At 38.2% G+C, this 21,028-nt stretch overlaps 1 protein-coding gene and 2 long non-coding RNA genes across 5 annotated transcripts in view; all 3 read right to left on the bottom strand.

Moving 5' to 3' along the window:
* Positions 1-287: 287 nt before the first annotated feature.
* Positions 288-2,160, bottom strand: LOC117185061 (uncharacterized). Its single transcript, XR_004470557.1, has 2 exons — positions 1,685-2,160; positions 288-1,619 (listed from the first exon to the last, which is right to left on the bottom strand). It is a non-coding gene; the product is annotated as an uncharacterized lncRNA (long non-coding RNA).
* Positions 2,161-12,938: 10,778 nt separating this feature from the next.
* LOC117184727 (uncharacterized) overlaps positions 12,939-21,028 on the bottom strand; it is a 33,996-nt gene continuing 25,906 nt past the window's right edge. Inside the window, exons 1-3 of one of the 3 annotated variants that reach the window (XR_004470160.1) lie at positions 14,594-14,770; positions 13,490-14,529; positions 12,939-13,424 (exon numbers count right to left, since the gene is read on the bottom strand). Coding sequence is in view for 1 of the 3 variants with exons in the window: in XM_033383449.1 (XP_033239340.1) it covers positions 14,420-14,529 (110 nt within the window). In the remaining 2 variants the exon portion in view is untranslated. Of the gene's footprint in view, positions 14,530-14,593; positions 14,771-21,028 lie in introns of those variants that run through there. The other 2 variants (XR_004470159.1, XM_033383449.1) reach the window with 2 other exon arrangements.
* On the bottom strand, positions 19,120-20,955 carry LOC117184728 (uncharacterized). Its single transcript, XR_004470161.1, has 2 exons — positions 19,576-20,955; positions 19,120-19,510 (listed from the first exon to the last, which is right to left on the bottom strand). It is a non-coding gene; the product is annotated as an uncharacterized lncRNA (long non-coding RNA).

Genomic DNA, 21,028 nt, shown 5'->3' with positions numbered 1-21,028 from the left:
TGTTTCAAACGAATCCTATGATTCTCTTGTAATAAGAGGAAGTGAAATTCAACCAATCAAAAGTAAAACAGAAAACATTGAAAATAAATAGTGTTTAAATGTGTTATATTTATTATATACATATGTTTATAGTAAAATATGCGACTCTCCAGTTTAAGTTGTTGCTTTACTTGGGGGTGTCTGAAATATGGCCTCCTTGGTTTTATGCCCAATTCTGTTTGGTGAGCTATGATGGCGTGGTTCTTGAGAATCGATTAGTAATTGATCTCTGGAGGGTGGCGTGATTCTAGTGCGGCTGGATACGCGGCATCTATTGTTTTATGTTCGACTCCTAGCTTAGGGTGTTTGTTTACATTGCCGGCTATCGGCTACAAGTGGTCCACTTCGAGCGTGGGATGTTTATGAGATTCGATGCTGAGGGTGTTGGATTGTTTATAGTATGTGGGTGCAGGGTAACAGACATAGATAAGGGTATCCGGAGCATGGACTATAGATATGTCACTTCCCCATCGTTCGATTTAAGCCTGTTCTCAGGCGATTATCCTTGGATATAGTTCAGGTGCATCTAAAACTGTGCACGCTGGGGATTCCCCGTTTTCGTCTAAAGATGTTTCTATGTGGGAGTCGGGTTTAGGCTTATTGATTTTACTTAGATTAAACAATTTGTAACTTAATGCTATTATGATTATGACAAATAGCAGTATTGAGCTTACATGTAATACATTATTTAATCGCGTATTTTCTATTACGATTTCTTTGGTTTGCAAATAAGACAATTGTTTAATTCTTGTTACGTTATTTTTGATGTATATGCTTTGTGCAAATTCTGGTATTGAGTTAGATATTAAGAATTCATTTAATTGTACACTGCAATTATTTATTTTTATTATTGCGTTGCCTTCTACTTTTGTTTCTTAGTTTAGGCAATCTTGGTATAATATGGTTTGTGGTAATTTCCAAGTTAACAATATATTGGGTTCTATGAAACTTATTTGAAAGTTTTGGTGTGCTGCATGCCTAATTAAATATCCTCTATGTACTCAGTAAAATGTTGAAGGTTTAATATTAGTATTTCTAATTGCTTATTTCTATCATTATTCTTGTTTAATTTATTGACAACTTCTATGCCAGAATTTACTGCTTGAAATTTTAAGTTTAATTCGTTAGCTTGAACACTGTGGCTAGCCAGATTGTCTATTTTCCCTTCTAGTTCGACTTTATCATCTTTATGATCTAACGTTCCAAATAGATATTTATAAATTGTGCCTACTGCATTTAAAGGCCTCTTTTGTTTCTTTTGGCTATTTTTATGCCGTTGAATTCACGTTGCAATGTCTCGACTAAATATTGAACTTGGATTACGTTATTAAATTGGGTTGCCTGGTCTAGTAAACTCTGATATGTTTCATCTGTTCTTGTTATATTAATTGTTAAATAATGATATTCATAATTAATGGGTATGTTAATGGTATCTGTTTTGAAAATGAGATATTTATTCCTTGAGTTGATGGGATCTATCTCTATATTCTATCCGGTAGACTGTAGGACGGTGAACATTAGTAAGATTATAATCTTAATCATGTTGTAGCTCCAGATTCCCAGTACTCTCTTCGGGTACTCTGCAATTATCATATTTACTTTTATTAGACTTCTTCTTTCTTTTGAATTTCGTTTTATAGTCTACCTGCCGAATTTCCCCTGTTATTTTGAACGGATTGGTTGTTTTTGTTTTAACTAGGGGTGCATTTTTGTAGCGTGTGTCTACTTCAAAGTCGATTCTATCGTTATTTAAATGATTGATCTTCCTAACCTTATTCAGTTGGGTGTTATAATCTGGTAGTCCGGCGTACAGGAAGATATCAGCTGGGGATCTTTTTGTAGTATTATGAACCGATTTATGATTATAAGTGTATAGAATTAACTCAAATTTTGTGAGCTTGTTCTCTATGTTATCCTCGCTTGAAATAATTCTTAATTTGTCATTGATCGTTTTATGTAGCCGTTCTTCATCAGAAACTCCGTTTTTACTGGTAGTGATTTCGATTTTCACATTTTCACATCAAGTGATTGGGACTGATTATTTTTAGGAATGCCCTTTGGAACAGTGGGAAGTCTATTTCACTATGGAAATATAATGCACTCTTTTTGGTTTACACATATTCCTTTATTATATCTTTTGCTAATGACTCTGTCATTTCAGTATATGTGATTTTTATCAGTATCTTGTGGAAATTGTGGGATGTCGCTCTGTAAGTGGAATATAATTTGTATTATCTTCTTGCGCGCTAAGGAACTTTGCACAATCACTATTAATGGTTTCCCCAAGTAGGTTTTCGTTAATCTTTACTCTTGATAGCGCATCGGCTACATGTTCTCCTTTCCTGGTAAATATTGTATTTTGAAGTCAAATTCATTTAATTTGATCTTCCATCGTTGTAGCTTCATATTTGGTTCCTTGGGGTTATTCAACCAAACCAAGGGTTCATGATCACTTAATATCTCGAACGTTCTACCAAACAGTTATGATCTGAAATACTTAGTTGCCCAAACTATAGCTAGTAATTCCTTTTCTATTGCTGAATAATTGATTTCGTGTTCATTTAAGGTTCTACTTGCGTAGCAAATTGGTTTGTGGTCTTGTGACAACACCGCTCCTAATGCAATGTTACTTGCATCGGCTGCTACCGTGAACATTTTTTCGAAATCTGGGATTGCGAGGATGGGGTCTGAGGTAATAAGTACTTTCAACTTTTAGAAGGCCTCGGCGTATTTTTACTCGGTTGGGTATATGACAGCTCGTGTCTCTAATTTGAGTGTCATTGGTTTTCCTATGTTAGCGAAATTGGGAATGAATTTCCTATAAAATCCACATAAACCTATGAATGATTTTATTTTTGTAGTTTTATTGGGTATGGGGAAGTTTATTATAGCGGATATTTTCTGTGGATACGGTACTATGCCGTTAGTTGTTACTACATGGCCTAGGAATTCCGTTTCTTTCTTTAGGAATAGTCACTTATCCATTTGAAGTTTAAGGTTTGCATCTCTTAACTTTCCAAAGACCCTTTGAAGTGACAACAAATTCTTCCAATGACGTGGAATAGATAATGATGTCGTCCAGATACACAAGGAAATCTTTGAAAATTACATCTTCTAACAGATTGTTCATACATCTTTGATTTGTGGCGGGGGCAGTGGTTAGCCCAAAAGGCATACGAGTGAACTCGTTTTTGGGATTGAGCTAGGTTCCATAAAAATTTGATGGAATCCTTTAGCTAAATCGATTGTCGTGAAATACTGGCACCTACCTAGTTTGTCTAGTATTTCGTCCATTCTGGGTGTAGGAAATTTATCCTTGATTGTCACCTAGTTTAGACTTCTATAATCTACTACCATTCGATATTATTGCTTTCCTGGAGCATCTATTTTCTTTGGTATCATAGAAATGGGTGCACATTAGGGAGAATTCGACTTACGAATAATTCCCTGTCTAATCATGTCTTTTATTTGTTGATTCACTTCTTGATCGTGTATTTGAGCATATTTGTATGGTCGACGATATACAGGATCTTTGTGATGGGTTTTAAGTTCGTGCTTTATTGTACTAGTGAAGGTCAAATTGCCACCTTCTTTATACTGCACGTCTTTAAACTCGTAGAGAACTTTCTTTAATTTCTTTTTTTTTTCGTCATTTAAATGTTCCAACCTTAGCTGGAAGCGAAGTATTGCTCTCCTTCAGGAGATGGGTCAAGGCACTTAGGTGTAGTTATATGTTCCTTTGAAGATGGCTTATCACCTTTGTGTGCGGTCTTGCCGTCGGCAATTGCTTCTCCACTTTGGATGATTGGGTATGACCTTTCTCCTAACGTTACCGTTTCGTTTCGGTAATCGATGACGGCTTTGCTGGCCATCAAATATTCTCTGCCTAAGAGTATATCATAATTTTCAGAAATATTATGAATATAAAACTTTTGTTTTGTTGGACAATTTTTGGTTGCTTTACGTGTAATGCTCTTAGCAAGACGGACGGGTCCATTGATGGTATAGACAGGGAGGTTGTCGTTATCGACTTTAGAATCTGTATAATTTTCCTTTATTATATTTATTGACGATCCCGAGTCCGCGATACCTCTTAATTTTTTATTATTTACTATTATTTCTATATATGGTCTTCCGAGGCACTCTGCTGAAAATGTACATCCATTTTCATTTGTCCACTTTGACTTTTCCTTGATCGTTTGACCGGCTGATTCGGTGCACTGCACTGAGTCTGATTGGTTTGATAGTTAGTGGGATTCTGTGCTCTGCCCTGGTTTAGGGAATTTCTAAATTCATTAAATAATCCTGTATTATTTGCGGCATTATTTCCTGAATTATTTCTATTCGATCTATGGTTATTTCTAGAAGTACTTGGGTTTTGATTGTTAGAATCATTACAACTATAACGACGGTAATAAGCTCCAACATTCCCACGATTGTTATTTCCGTTCCTTGAGTGTTCGTGAGTCTTGTTATCAGTTACGAAATTTTCGTAGATTCCTAACTCTTGAGCTGATTCTAGATTAGCCATAGTAGAAATGTCTTTCTTTGCTAAAATGATGAACAATTTATTGGGTAAAGCATCTTCTATTGTATGTCTGGTGGCATTTACCAGAGCGTTCTTAAAGATTATCTTATTTTCTGGGCTAGTCTCCAGATTTAGTTTACTTATTAAAACATTTGACTTACATTCTAGTTCTTCTACAAACTTACGAATACTCCCATTGAATTTGGTGTCGTGTAGTTGTTGTTGCAGCGTCTCGTATGGAGTGTGATTATTGAATTTGCTGATTAATGCTACCCTTAGATCGATCCAGGTGTTGGGTTGAAGGCTTTGTGACAAAAGTTGTGCTCGTCCGCACAGTTGACCCTCAGTGGCTCCGTACATGATGCTCTGTTGTCGGATGTCTTCTGTTGGGTACAATTCAGAGATGTACTCGATCCTGCTTATGAACGAGCTTAGAAGTTCTTAGCATCCATCCTATGATGGAATTAGCCTGATTGACTTCAAGGCTTGGTTCAGGTGAATCTCTGATAGCGGGATGTTTATTTTTCATATTTTTGTATTCGTAGTTTGTTATATTATTTTTTTTTCCACTAATATTAATTGAGTTTGAATTATGTGTAGATTTTTTGGCGGATCTCTTTAGTAATAGCGTTACCTTTCCTCTGATCACTGTAGGTTATTACGCACTGTAGCTGTAGTTGATCGTCTTAAAAAAAATTCACTTTTAACTGAGATCCTACCGACTGCGCCAGTAAAATATGCGACACTCGAGTTTAAGTTTTAAAAAAAGATTTATTCATTTACTTAAACTTAGGGTACAATGGTTAGTTAGTTTCCCCGACGATGACTAAGGTCTTAAACGGAATTAACTTGGGTGAATTCTCCGACGGTGTCGCGATTGACGTTTGTCTTGAACAGAACTGACTGCTTACTTAGATGTAGACTATTTATATTACGATGCTCGGATTGGGATTCGGAGGCGTTGGCTTCGGCTTCGGTGATGGAGTACGTGACTCGATCGATATGTGGGAAAGGCGGCTTTTGATGAAAGGCTTCCGCTGCGTATGATCGGTGTTGCATTACTTGGGGGTGGCTGAAATATGATTGGTGAGCAAGGATGGCGTGGTTCTTGAGAATCAATTAGTAATTGATCTCTGGAGGGTGGCGTGATTCTAGTGCGGATGGATACGCGGCATCTATTGTTTTATGTTCGACTCCTAGCTTAGGGTGTTTGTTTACATTGCCGGCTTTCGGCTACAAGTGGTCCACTTCGAGCGTGGAATTGTTTATGAAATTCGATGCGGAGGGTGTTGGATTGTTTATAGTATGTGGGTGCAGGGTAACAGACATAGATAAGGGTATGCGGCGCATGGACTATAGATATGTCACTTCCCCATCGTTCGATTTAAGCCTGTCCTCAGGCGATTATCCTTGGATATAGTTCAGGTGCATCTAAAACTGTGCACGCTGGGGATTCCCCGTATTCGTCTAAAGATGTTTCTATGTGGGAGTCGAGTTTAGGCTTATTGATTTTACTTAGATTAAACAATTTGTAACTTAATGCTATTATGATTATGACAAGTAACAGTATTGAGCTTACATGTAATACATTATTTAATCGCGTATTTTCTATTACGATTTCTTTGGTTTGCAAATAAGACAATGGTTTAATTCTTGTAACGTTATTTTCGATGTATGTATATGCTTTGTGCGAATTCTGGTATTGAGTTAGATATATCAGAATTCATTTAATTGTACACTGCAATTATTTATTTTTATTAATGCGTTGGCTTCTACTTTTATTTCTTGGTTTAGGCAATCTTGATATAATATGGTTTGTGGTATTTTCCAACAATATATTGGGTTCTATGAAACTTATTTGAAGGTTTTGGTGTGTTTTGGTGTATGGACATTTTGTTGCTATTTGTTTGACTATTCCTGATATACATTCGTCATTTATTTTTCGTTTTGATTCTTTCTCATATATGTACCTCGCTTTCTAGAACATAGTAATTCTTTTGCGTTAGGTCAGTGAGAATGTTATTGTCTTCATCTGGATATGGGACAATTTTAAGTATAGGAATATTTCTCTCCTGAGATGTTGGAAATTATTAGTATTTCGTTAGTGTCTGATTTCAACCAGGTAGATGTTTTGATATTTAATAATTTTTCTGAATCGATGTGTTTCAGGTAATCCTGCCTTAATAATTTTGGATTAAAAATCCCTAATCTTCTTAGCTGCATGCCTAATTCAATATTCTCTATGTACTCAGTAAAATGTTGGAGGTTAAATATTAGTATTTCTAATTGCTTATTCTATCATTATCCTTGTTTAATTTATTGACAACTTCTATGCCAGAATTTACTGCTTTAATTATTAAGTTTAATTCGTTAGCTTGAACACTGTGGCTAGCCAGATTGTCTATTTTCCCTTCTAGTTCGACTTTATCATCTTGATCTAACTTTCCAAATAGATATTTATAAATTGTGCCTACTGCATTTATAAGGCCTCTTTTGTTTTTGGCTATTTTTATGCCGTTGAATTCACGTTGCAATTTTTCGACTAAATATTGAACTTGCCATGGAGGGATCGCCGACATAGCTTTAGTCCAGGAGCCGTGAATTGCGTCAGGCAACTCCGTGGCCGGGCTAAAGTCCTCAAATTACAACTTTCTCTACTCAACATCGGTAAGCAGGAACAGAACCGCCGTACTCGTACGGAAGGGAATCCATGCTCATCTTATGTCTCATTACAGCACGGACGACCTGACGGTAGTGATGGTAGAGAGCGAGGAAAAGCGCCTTATGGCAGCTTCCTGCTATATGGCACACGACAGGCCCGCTCCACTGGAAGAACTTAGGAGTCTGGTGACGGAAGCCGGCTCCAAAAATCTCGACCTGCTTATTGGCGCAGATGCCAACGCCCATCACAATGTGTGGGGAAGCCCCGACATCAATGATAGAGGTGAGTCACTCCTAGACTTTATCTTATCCACTAACTTAGACGTAGCAAACGTGGGGGAGGAACACACCTTCGTGGGTCCCACCTCTTCAAACGAGCTAGACCTAACTCTTGTCACGGGAAAGAGTACCTTGGTATCTAACTGGAGAGTCCTCGAAAGACCATCCTTCTCAGACCATAAGTACATTCAGTTCAAGGGCGAATGCAAACACTCTTCGAAGATAACAGTCTATAGAAACCTCCGGAACACAAACTGAGTAAAGTTTAGAAAGACAATTACTTCGAAGCTCGCGAATCCGGGCTCATAGATATAGAGAAGTCCCTAAAGACCCTATCCAACGAGTTACTGAACTCCTACCATGCATCGTGCAAACCCTCGAGGACGAAGAGGAGGTCCAAGCCACTCTGGTGGAACCGAGATCTCTATCTCCAAAGGAACAACCTCAAGGAATTCTTCAAGATCGCCAAACAAGCGAACGAAGAGATTGTCAATGAGGAATATAAAATCCTACTTAGGAGCTACTAGAAGGTTTTACGTAAGGTACAAAGGAACTCGTGGAGAAAATTCTGCTCCAACATTGAGAAAGTGCCCAAAACCGCTAGCCTCCGGAAGCTGCTTTTAAAGCAGCCCACAGTACAGAGCCAACTAAAACTAGACAACGGACAGTGGACAGAGGGCAGTAAAGAAGCCCTAACAGCACTAATGGAGGCGCACTTCCCTGGATGCACCGAGGTCACTGGCGCTAAGGAGCATCAGGACCTAGCAACTAAGGAACAGCACCCCCTAATAGGTCTGTTAACCACTAAGAGAATCCACTGGGCCATAGACTCCATCGCGGGCATAAAAGCACCAGGACTGGACGGGATATTCCCAGCCATGATGCAGTTGACCAAAGAGGTTATTACCCCATGGCTCTTCGCAATATACTCAGCATGCCTAAGTACGGGCTATATCCCCATCCAATGGAGAACCTTAAGAGTTTTCTTCCTCCCTAAGGCAGGAAAGTGCAGCCACGTGAGTCCCAAGGATTACAGACAGGCTTATCGGTCTGTAATCCTCCTTTTTTTCTAAAAACACTAGAAAAGCTGTTGGATTTACACATCAGGAATGAGGTAGGGGGACTGATGTCAACAAACCAACACGCCTGCACCAAGGGGAAATCAGTGGCGACGGCACTACACTCGCTAGTAGCCACCATCGAGAGCGCCCTTCACAACAAAAAGTATGCTTTGGGAGCATTTGTGGACATCTCAGGAGCATTCAACAACATTCAACCGCAATAACAAGTCGCCTAGAAGCGAATAACATACACCCTGCAATCAACGTCTGGATCAAAAACCTCCTAAGTTGTAGACGGGTGCAATCGGAGTGGGGCACCGCTTCCATGGTAAAGGGGGCACACAGAGGCACACCTCAAGGTGGAGTCCTATCGCCACTACTGTGGAATTTGGTGGTCGACGACCTCATTAAGAGATTTGAAAGGAAGGCCCCAAAAATAACAGCCTATGCAGATGACATAAGCATACTTATTACGGGTGTATGTCCATCGACCCTCAGCTCTATAATGGAACGTACGCTCAGGGAGATACGTGAGTGGGCGGAAGAGGTAGGACTCAGTATCAACGCGGACAAGACGGACCTCATCCTCTTTACCAAGAGGTACAAGGTACCGATATGGACACCCCCGAAAATTGACCAAACTAGGCTGACTCCAAAATCACAGGTGAAATACCTAGGCACAGTACTGGACAGCAAGCTGGTATGGAGGCCCAATGTAGTGGAAAGGGCGAAGAAGGCTACCATTGCGCTTTATGCATCCAAGAAGATGCTCAGCAGCACATGGGGCCTGTCACCTGCTCTAATGCACTGGATCTACATCTCGGTGGTGCGACCAACTCTGCTGTATGGAGCCTTAGTGTGGTGGCAGGCTACTGAAAAGAAGACATACCATAAGCTTATGGAAAAGACTCAGCGACAGGCTCTGCTCTGTATTACAGGGGCGCTGAGGTCAACCCCAACAAAAGCACTCGAAACTGTACTCGGAATCGACCCCCTGGACATTCACTCTCGCCTGATTGCGGGAAAGGCAGCACAACGCCTTATAGCATCAGGAAACCTATCGATACAAGGATACGGGCACAGTTCAATTGGCAGGGACGTGACCAGATCAACTGATTACATGACCCCCCCAACTTGCCTTGACGTCAAAACAACCACATCTTTGGGACCTGAAGACTGGAAAATTGCAAGGGACCAAACTGAGCACCTCAATATATACACAAACGGCTCCAAGATGGACGGAGGAGTAGGTGCGGGCCTATACTGTACAGACCCTGAGATAAGGCTATCGTATAAGCTACCGGACCAATACAGCATATTCCAGGCAGAAGTTTTTGCCATCGGGAAAGCAGCGGAGGTCGCTCTCCTAACAGAACGAGCACACGATGCGGTCAACCTATTCGTCGACAGCCAAGCGGCGATAAGATCCATGCAGTCGTCCGCGGTCAGTTCCAGAAGTGTGATGGCGAGCAGGGGGGCATTAGACATCCTAAGCACGACAAAGACAGTGCGGATCTATTGGGTTCCCAGCCACCAGGGCATCGAAGGAAACGAAGCGGCGGACGTACTAGCTAAGAAAGGCGTCGGGCTGGAGAATAGGAGAACCGAGAACGTGCCTGTCTCCCTTAGAACGCTGCAATGCGATCTAGAGAAGCAGGCTAGAACACAGACTGATAGCAGGTGGAACTGTACCACCACCTGCAGAACCTCGAAGATAATGTGCAAGGAACGCAACGAGAAACTTAGCCACTTCCTACTGCACCTACCACGAAAGGACTGTAGATTGCTAGTGGGAATACTTACAGGTCACTGTCTGGCTGCTGCACATGCAGCTAAGCTAGGCATCACCAACAGAGACAGAGACAGTTGTAGGAAATGTGATGAACCTGGGGCTATCGAAACCCTGGAACATCTCATCTGCTACTGTCCGGCTCTCTCAAGGGCAAGGAGGAGATACCTGGGCGCCCCAGTGCTTGCATCACTGGAAGATGCCTCCAAAAGGACGCCACAGGAACTGCTGGCCTATGCTAAAAACACCTCGATTCTCGGGGACTTTAAAACCACCTAAACACTCCCGCGACGGTTCATACACCGCCCCTATCCGGATAACTAAGGGCCAGATTGGCCTATGCGTGGCCCCGCTGAGGGCCGTCCGGGTTAACCTAACCTATAATCTGGTAGTCCGGCGTACAGGAAGATATCAGCTGGGGATCTTTTTGTAGTATTATGAACCGATTTATGATTATAAGTGTATAGAATTAACTCGAATTTTGTGGCTTGTTCTCTATGTTATCCTCGCTTGAAATATTTCTTCATTGATTAATTCATTAATTCTTTCATTGATCGTTTTATGTACCCGTTGTACATCAGAAACTCCATTTTTAGTGGTAGTGATTTCGATTTTCACATTTTCCGCATTCAACCATGCTTGCAATGCTGCGCACATAAAGGCTGAATCTTTGTCGGCTTTAATTCCCGGTGGCTTGCCCATTTCGTTAAAGACTTTTATGATGGCTCTCTCTTTGTTTCTAACCAGTCACGACTCTTAACTTCTACAAGGGTAGCGAAGTTAGATTGTTGATTACCAAATAGAAATCCATGACATACTTTTCTCTGATATTTTGTGTTTCAGAGGTGATTTCGAATGTTTGTCCGACATCATATGGCGTCTTTCCCTAGACGGAGAGTAACTTTCACCGCAAATTGAACAGTCAATAAGCCTTAGTTCCATCGGAGTATCCAATCGAGGCCGTTTTGAAGCACCTGACGTTGAAGGATCTTGGAGATCACTTGATTTAGATACTTTGCTCATACGAATCTCAAAAGCATTCCTAGGTCCCAAGCATGCTTCATAATGACTATCAAACTCTATTAATTCGATGGACCTAGAGCAAAGGTCACACACCACATTATTACGAGAGTCAGAGCATCTCTCATAATGAGATTGATACTCTATAAAGTCAACGGACTTATCACACATGTTGCACTTAACTTTTGATGCCATTTTAAGTTTTATTTTTTTTTGTATCGAACTAACCACTTTCATTATTGAAATAGGACTAAGGGTTTCCCTTCTAAATGGCATCATTTTTATCGCCTCAAACACAGTACCAGCTCACAAACCTGTTTCAAACGATTACTACTGAGTCAATCTAATAATATGAGGAAAAGGTTACAACCTCTATTCTACCTGAAATCCACTTATTCTTTTTGTGTAATCCTCATTTGGAAGAAACCTGTTTCAAACGAATCCTATGATTCTCTTGTAATAAGAGGAAGTGAAATTCAAACAATCAAAAGTAAAACAGAAAACATTGAAAATAAATAGTGTTTAAATGTGTTATATTTATTATATACATATGTTTATAGTAAAATATGCGACTCTCCAGTTTAAGTTGTTGCTTTACTTGGGGGTGTCTCAAATATGGCCTCCTTGGTTTTATGCCCAATTCTGATTGGTGAGCTATGATGGCGTGGTTCTTGAGAATCGATTAGTAATTGATCTCTGGAGGGTGGCGTGATTCTAGTGCGGCTGGATACGCGGCATCTATTGTTTTATGTTCGACTCCAAGCTTAGGGTGTTTGTTTACATTGCCGGCTATCGGCTACAAGTGGTCCACTTCGAGCGTGGGATGTTTATGAGATTCGATGCTGAGGGTGTTGGATTGTTTATAGTATGTGGGTGCAGGGTAACAGACATAGATAAGGGTATCCGGAGCATGGACTATAGATATGTCACTTCCCCATCGTTCGATTTAAGCCTGTTCTCAGGCGATTATCCTTGGATATAGTTCAGGTGCATCTAAAACTGTGCACGCTGGGGATTCCCCGTTTTCGTCTAAAGATGTTTCTATGTGGGAGTCGGGTTTAGGCTTATTGATTTTACTTAGATTAAACAATTTGTAACTTAATGCTATTATGATTATGACAAATAGCAGTATTGAGCTTACATGTAATACATTATTTAATCGCGTATTTTCTATTACGATGTCTTTGGTTTGCAAATAAGACAATTGTTTAATTCTTGTTACGTTATTTTTGATGTATATGCTTTGTGCAAATTCTGGTATTGAGTTAGATATTAAGAATTCATTTAATTGTACACTGCAATTATTTATTTTTATTATTGCGTTGCCTTCTACTTTTGTTTCTTAGTTTAGGCAATCTTGGTATAATATGGTTTGTGGTAATTTCCAAGTTAACAATATATTGGGTTCTATGAAACTTATTTGAAAGTTTTGGTGTGCTGCATGCCTAATTAAATATCCTCTATGTACTCAGTAAAATGTTGAAGGTTTAATATTAGTATTTCTAATTGCTTATTTCTATCATTATTCTTGTTTAATTTATTGACAACTTCTATGCCAGAATTTACTGCTTGAAATTTTAAGTTTAATTCGTTAGCTTGAACACTGTGGCTAGCCAGATTGTCTATTTTCCCTTCTAGTTCGACTTTATCATCTTTATGATCTAACGTTCCAAATAGATATTTATAAATTGTGCCTACTGCATTTAAAGGCCTCTTTTGTTTCTTTTGGCTATTTTTATGCCGTTGAATTCACGTTGCAATGTCTCGACTAAATATTGAACTTGGATTACGTTATTAAATTGGGTTGCCTGGTCTAGTAAACTCTGATATGTTTCATCTGTTCTTGTTATATTAATTGTTAAATAATGATATTCATAATTAATGGGTATGTTAATGGTATCTGTTTTGAAAATGAGATATTTATTCCTTGAGTTGATGGGATCTATCTCTATATTCTATCCGGTAGACTGTAGGACGGTGAACATTAGTAAGATTATCATCTTAATCATGTTGTAGCTCCAGATTCCCAGTACTCTCTTCGGTTACTCTGCAATTATCATATTTACTTTTATTAGACTTCTTCTTTCTTTTGAATTTCGTTTTATAGTCTACCTGCCGAATTTCCCCTGTTATTTTGAACGGATTGGTTGTTTTTGTTTTAACTAGGGGTGCATTCTTGTAGCGTGTGTCTACTTCAAAGTCGATTCTATCGTTATTTAAATGATTGATCTTCCTAACCTTATTCAGTTGGGTGTTATAATCTGGTAGTCCGGCGTACAGGAAGATATCAGCTGGGGATCTTTTTGTAGTATTATGAACCGATTTATGATTATAAGTGTATAGAATTAACTCGAATTTTGTGAGCTTGTTCTCTATGTTATCCTCGCTTGAAATAATTCTTAATTTGTCATTGATCGTTTTATGTAGCCGTTCTTCATCAGAAACTCCGTTTTTACTGGTAGTGATTTCGATTTTCACATTTTCACATCAAGTGATTGGGACTGATTATTTTTAGGAATGCCCTTTGGAACAGTGGGAAGTCTATTTCACTATGGAAATATAATGCACTGTTTTTGGTTTACACATATTCCTTTATTATATCTTTTGCTAATGACTCTGTCATTTCAGTATATGTGATTTTTATCAGTATCTTGTGGAAATTGTGGGATGTTTCTACCTTATCCTCATTACCTTTAATCAGTTCTATTTGCCTATTATAGTAATTGATTGGTCGCTCTGTAAGTGGAATGTAATTTGCATTATCTTCTTGCGCGCTATGGACCATTGCAAAATCACTATTAATGGTTTCCCCAAGTAGGTTTTCGTTAATCTTTACTCTTGATAGTGCATCGGCTACATGGTTCTCCTTTCCTGGTAAGAATTTCATTTTGAAGTCAAATTCATTTAATCTGTCTGTTTACACACCTTATGAATAGGACCTACATATTGACCTGTAAACTGATCAAAGAATTTTTCTCGATCATCATCAGAAATTTGTTTCTCGCAGGCATAGCAAACGCCGTGTTCCTGGTTATCCTCATCCTAAATGTTAAACTGGTAGATTGGTTTTTTATAAGACTTCCAATACTTCTCATAAAGTCCATCGGTTTTCATCCTAAGTGCTTGACAAAATTTTTGGATACAATCCGGTCCTGAAATAACGAAATCATAATGTTTATGAGTTTATTGCCTTTGCTGGAATGTTAAAATATTTACCTTCGTATGTCCACATCTCATTTAGATGTTCATTGTATTTATGTACAAAATAAAATGATGCTGCACATGCTGTATGCCTCTGATCCATAGTAGTTGATAATTTTGATGGTTCACTAAGATTTATATGGTAATTTTCCAAAACTGCTTCGATGTCAGCATAAATTACTACTGGTGGAGATAGTTTTTTAGAAGAACTTTTGAATACATTTTTATACCCGATACTCAAAATGAGTATTGGGGTATATTAGATTTGTGGTAAAAGTGGATGTGTGTAACGTCCAGAAAGAATCGCTTCCGACCCCATAAAGTATATATATTCTTGATCAGCATCAATAGCCGAGTCGATTGAGCCCCGTATGTCTGTCCGTCCGTCCGTCTGTCCGTCCCCTTCAGCGCCTAGTGCTCAAAGACTATAAGAGCTAGAGCATCGATGTTTTAGATCCAGACATCTGTGATATGTCACTGCTACAAAAATATTTCAAAACTTCGCCCCGCCCACTTCCGCCCCCACAAAGGACGAAAATCTGTGGCATCCACATTTTTAAGATACGATAAAACCAAATCGTAGAATCGTTGAGAATGACCATATCTTTTAGACTGCAGAATCTGAATTGGATCGTATTATTATTATAGCCAGCATCAAGAAAACAATTTCATTTTTTCTCGCCCTGTCTCTCTCTAACACGCACGTAGCATAGCCGGCTTTGCTTAGAGTAAAACACTAGCGCCTAGATTTCAGAGACTATAAAAGCTAGAGCAACCAAATTTGGTACACACACTCCTAATATATCGGACCGAGACGAGTTTGTTTCAAAATTTCGCCACACCCCCTTCCGCCCCCTCAAAGGATGCAAATCTGGGAATATTCAGAAATCTCAGAGACTATTAAGGCTAGAGTAACCAAATTTGGTATCCGCACTCCTGTTAGATCTCACTATAAAACGTATATCTCAAAATTTCGCCCCACCCCCACAAAGGACGAAGAACTGTTGCATCCACAATATTGAGGATACGAGAAAACTAAAAACGCAGAATCATAGATAATGATCATATCTATCAGATTGCTGAGTCTGGATCAGATCATTTTTATTGCCAAAAGGAACAAATCAATTTGCACTGGCTACGCACGATGTCACGCTCAGACTGATTTTCTGTCTCTACCACACGCACTCTTTGTCGATCAATCTAGCCGTACTGACTAATTATCGGGTATAAATGTAGATTTGCGGTCTCCGCAGCAACTCACAACGTTCCCTCTCGTTGGTATTAGGTTCGGGATAAAAAGCAGCAACTTTTCCACACTCTTTAGTGTCATGAATAGTATTTGTTGTACTATAAAATTGCAAACAGTTCTCGCAAAAATATTTATTATGTAAGTATTCTGGGATTCACTATGTTGTGAATAACATAATTTTCTCATGCACGTTATATATGCATAATGCATCATTTGCATATTATCACTATTAATTGCAAGCAAGTTTATGTGGTGAGTCCGAATTTTCTTAGTCCTCGGGGTCCCACAACGTTTTTTCCATTCTCATCGACTTCAAAAACATTGATGCTAAAATCCTCACTTGCTGATTTGAATCGCTTGATTCTTGTTGATTGCTTGTTATTGAAAACTCAATTCCGGAAAAATTTAATCTTACTCCTTCATAATAAATGATGTCTTGCCGTATGTTTCCGCACCGATAGGATGATGGTATTGTTAACTTATCTCGGGAAATTTTTTTTAATGCTGCTGTTTAATATATAGTTTTAAGTTGTTTTCCATAGGCTAATGATGCTAAAACATATTACTTGAAGCAAAAATCAACGTAATTTTTAACATTTATGAGTGCACTTCGTGACTTAATTTTTTTGGGAGCAGGTATGGTAAGTTAAAAATATTTAAAACACTTTATTGCCCAACCTGAATCCTTCTCCTGAAATTCACTGCTGACAGTTATTAAATTTTCTATGGTATCATTTATATGATCATCAATCAGCTCGTTTTCATATATTGGTTTGTATGGAGTAATGAAATGCTTTATTGTTTCTGTTAAGCCTTCATCATCAGTGCTTTTAACGTATAATCCATATACTTTTAAATTGTATTTTATGGATCTGTACTCACTCATACAGTGACGCAATAAATTGATAATATCATTTTTACAATCATGAAAAAACTCTTTTAAATCAATCTTTTCACTTTTATTTGAGTGAACACGATATGATTTTAAAGGAAATCGCGACTCCGTTGAAATTTAAATGACGTTTCCATTTTTCTCATTTTCCTCTAGTTGAGCTGCTCTTGCATTCTTATGTTTGTCCGACATCATATGTCGTCTTTCCCTAGACGGAGGGTAACTTTCATCGCAAATTGAACAGTCAATAATCCTTAGTTCCATCGGAGTATCCAATCGACGCCGTTTGGAAGCACCTGACGTTAAAGGATCTTGGAGATCACTTGATTTAGATCCTTTGATCATAAGAATCTCAAAAGCATTCCTAGGTCCCAAGCATGTTTCATAATGACTGTCAAACTCTATTAAGTTTTTATATATTGGTTTGTATGGAGTAATGAAATGCTTCATTGTTTCTGTTTAGCTTTCATCATCAGTGTGTTTAACGTATAATCCATATACTTTTAAATTGTATTTTATGGATGTGTACTCACTCATACAGTGACGCAATAAATTGATAATATCAGTTTTGCAATCATGAAAAAACTCTTTTAAATCAATCTTTTCACTTTTATTTGAGTGAACACGATATGATTTTAAAGGAAATCGCGACTCCGTTGAAATTTAAATGACGTTTCCATTTTTCTCATTTTCCTCTAGTTGAGCTGCTCTTGCATTCTTATGTTTGTCCGACATCATATGGCGTCTTTCCCTAGACGGAGGATAACTTTCATCGCAAATTGAACAGTCAATAATCCTAAGTTCCATCGGAGTATCCAATCGACGCCGTTTGGAAGCACCTGACGTTAAAGGATCTTGGAGATCCCTTGATTTAGATCCTTTGATCATAAGAATCTCAAAAGCATTCCTAGGTCCCAAGCATGTTTCATAATGACTATCAAACTCTATTAAGTCGATGGACCTAGAGCAAAGGTCACACACCACATTATTACGAGAGTCAGAGCATCTCTCATAATGAGATTGAAACTCTATAAAGTCATCGGACTTATCACACATGTTGCACTTAACTTTTGATGCCATTTTAAGTTTTATTTTTTTTTTTGTACCGAACTAACCACTTTCACTATTGAAATAGGACTAAGGGTTTCCTTTCTAAATGGCATCATTTTTATCGCCTCAAACACAGTACCTGGTCACAAACCTTTTTCAAACGATTACTACTGGGTCAATCTAATAATATGAGGGAAAGGTTACAACCTCTATTCTACCTGAAATCCACTTATTCTTTTTGTGTAATCCTCATTTGGAAGAAACCTGTTTCAAACGAATCCTATGATTCTCTTGTAATAAGAGGAAGTGAAATTCAAACAATCAAAAGTAAAACAGAAAACATTGAAAATAAATAGTGTTTAAATGTGTTATATTTATTATATACATATGTATATAGTAAAATATGCGACACTCAAGTTTAAGTTTTAAAAAAGATTTATTTATTCACTTAAACTTAGCGTACAATGAGTAGTTTGTTTCCCCGACGATGACTAAGGTCAGATGTCTTAAACGGAATTAACTTGGGTGAATTCTCCGACGGTGTCGCGATTGACGTTTGTCTTGAACAGAACTGACTGCTTACTTAGATGTAGACTATTTATATTACGATGCTCGGATTGGGATTCGGAGGCGTTGGCTGCGGCTTCGGTGATGGAGTACGTGACTCGATCGATATGTGGGAAAGGCGGCTTTTGATGAAAGGCTTCCGCTGCGTATGATCGGTGTTGCTTTACTTGGGGGTGGCTGAAATATGGCCTCCTTGGTTTTGTGCCCAATTCTGATTGGTGAGCTAGGATGGCGTGGTTCTTGAGAATCGATTAGTAATTGATCTCTGGAGGGTGGCGTGATTCTAGTGCGGCTGGATACGCGGCATCTATTGTTTTATGTTCGACTCCTAGCTTAGGGTGTTAGGTCAGTGAGAATGTTATTGTCTTCATCTGGATATGGGACAATTTTAAGTATAGGAATATTTCTGATCTCTCGTGGGATGTTGGAAATTATTAGTATTTCGTTAGTGTCTGATTCCAACCAGGTAGATGTTTTGATATTTAATAATTTCTCTGAATCGATGTGTTTCAGGTAATCCTGCCTTAATAATTTTGGATTAAAAATCCCTAATCTTGTTAGCTGCATGACTAATTCAATATTCTCTAATGTACTCAGTAAAATGTTGAAGGTTAAATATTAGTATTTCGAATTGCTTCCTTCCTTCCTATCATTATACTTGTTTAATTTATTGACAACTTCTATGCCAGAATTTACTGCTTGAATTATTAAGTTTAATTCGTTAGCTTGAACACTGTGGCTAGCCAGATTGTCTATTTTCCCTTCTAGTTCGACTCTATCATCTTGATCTAACTTTCCAAATAGATATTTATAAATTGTGCCTACTGCATTTAAAGGCCTCTTTTGTTTCTTTTGGCTATTTTTATGCCGTTGAATTTACGTTGCAATGTCTCGACTAAATATTGAACTTGGATTACGTTATTAAATTGGGTTGCCTGGTCTAGTAAACTCTGATATGTTTCATCTGTTCTTGTTATATTAATTGTTAAATAATGATATTCATAATTAATGGGTATGTTAATGGTATCTGTTTTGAAAATGAGATATTTATTCCTTGAGTTGATGGGATCTATCTCTATATTCTATCCGGTAGACTGTATTACGGTGAACATTAGTAAGATTATAATCTTAATCATGTTGTAGCTCCAGATTCCCAGTACTCTCTTCGGGTACTCTGCAATTATCATATTTACTTTTATTAGACTTCTTCTTTCTTTTGAATTTCGTTTTATAGTCTACCTGCCGAATTTCCCCTGTTATTTTGAACGGATTGGTTGTTTTTGTTTTAACTAGGGGTGCATTCTTGTAGCGTGTGTCTACTTCAAAGTCGATTCTATCGTTATTTAAATGATTGATCTTCCTAACCTTATTCAGTTGGGTGTTATAATCTGGTAGTCCGGCGTACAGGAAGATATCAGCTGGGGATCTTTTTGTAGTATTATGAACCGATTTATGATTATAAGTGTATAGAATTAACTCGAATTTTGTGAGCTTGTTCTCTATGTTATCCTCGCTTGAAATAATTCTTAATTTGTCATTGATCGTTTTATGTAGCCGTTCTTCATCAGAAACTCCGTTTTTACTGGTAGTGATTTCGATTTTCACATTTTCACATCAAGTGATTGGGACTGATTATTTTTAGGAATGCCCTTTGGAACAGTGGGAAGTCTATTTCACTATGGAAATATAATGCACTCTTTTTGGTTTACACATATTCCTTTATTATATCTTTTGCTAATGACTCTGTCATTTCAGTATAAGTGATTTTTATCAGTATCTTGTGGAAATTGTGGGATGTTTCTACCTTATCCTCATTACCTTTAATCAGTTCTATTTGCCTATTATAGTAATTGATTGGTCGCTCTGTAAGTGGAATGTAATTTGCATTATCTTCTTGCGCGCTATGGACCATTGCAAAATCACTATTAATGGTTTCCCCAAGTAGGTTTTCGTTAATCTTTACTCTTGATAGCGCATCGGCTACATGGTTCTCCTTTCCTGGTAAGAATTTCATTTTGAAGTCAAATTCATTTAATCTGTCTGTTTACACACCTTATGAATAGGACCTACATATTGACCTGTAAACTGATCAAAGAATTTTTCTCGATCATCATCAGAAATTTGTTTCTCGCAGGCATAGCAAACGCCGTGTTCCTGGTTATCCTCATCCTAAATGTTAAACTGGTAGATTGGTTTTTTATAGGAAAGTAGTTATTATATAGGCACTTTGCTATGGGACAGTGTTAGGTACACAAAGGAGGAATATAAATTATAGAGAAAGTAGAAAGGTTCAAGGGCATCGAAACCGTTTTCAGGAAACACTTAAAAAATACCTCTAAACTATCACATTAGATTCATTACAAAGGGATGACCTACCTGTTTGAGGGTTGTTTGAATCGCAACACGGGACCAATCGTAAAAACAGGTTCATTGACAGTAAGAGGGAGGAGAGAGAATATAAATGAGCGAAGGATCGATTTGAGAGGATTTTACATGATTGAGAAACAGGATTGAGATCGAAGTTAGTTCACATTATCGCCGATAGGTGGCGCCACCAAGTAGTAAGGATACGGGACAGCGATTTTTTAGACTGAATTACCAAATTCGCAACATGTTGCAGCAACATTTGCTTAAGTATGTGCAGCTTGGCAACATGTTGAATGTAAGTGTGCATCATATTGCTATGTTATTA

This window comes from Drosophila pseudoobscura, chromosome X (genome assembly GCF_009870125.1).
Source record: "Drosophila pseudoobscura strain MV-25-SWS-2005 chromosome X, UCI_Dpse_MV25, whole genome shotgun sequence".
Lineage (NCBI taxonomy): Eukaryota > Metazoa > Arthropoda > Insecta > Diptera > Drosophilidae > Drosophila > Drosophila pseudoobscura.
The sequence above is the reverse complement of the archived record's forward strand: the minus strand, read 5'-3'. Positions and strand labels throughout refer to the sequence as shown.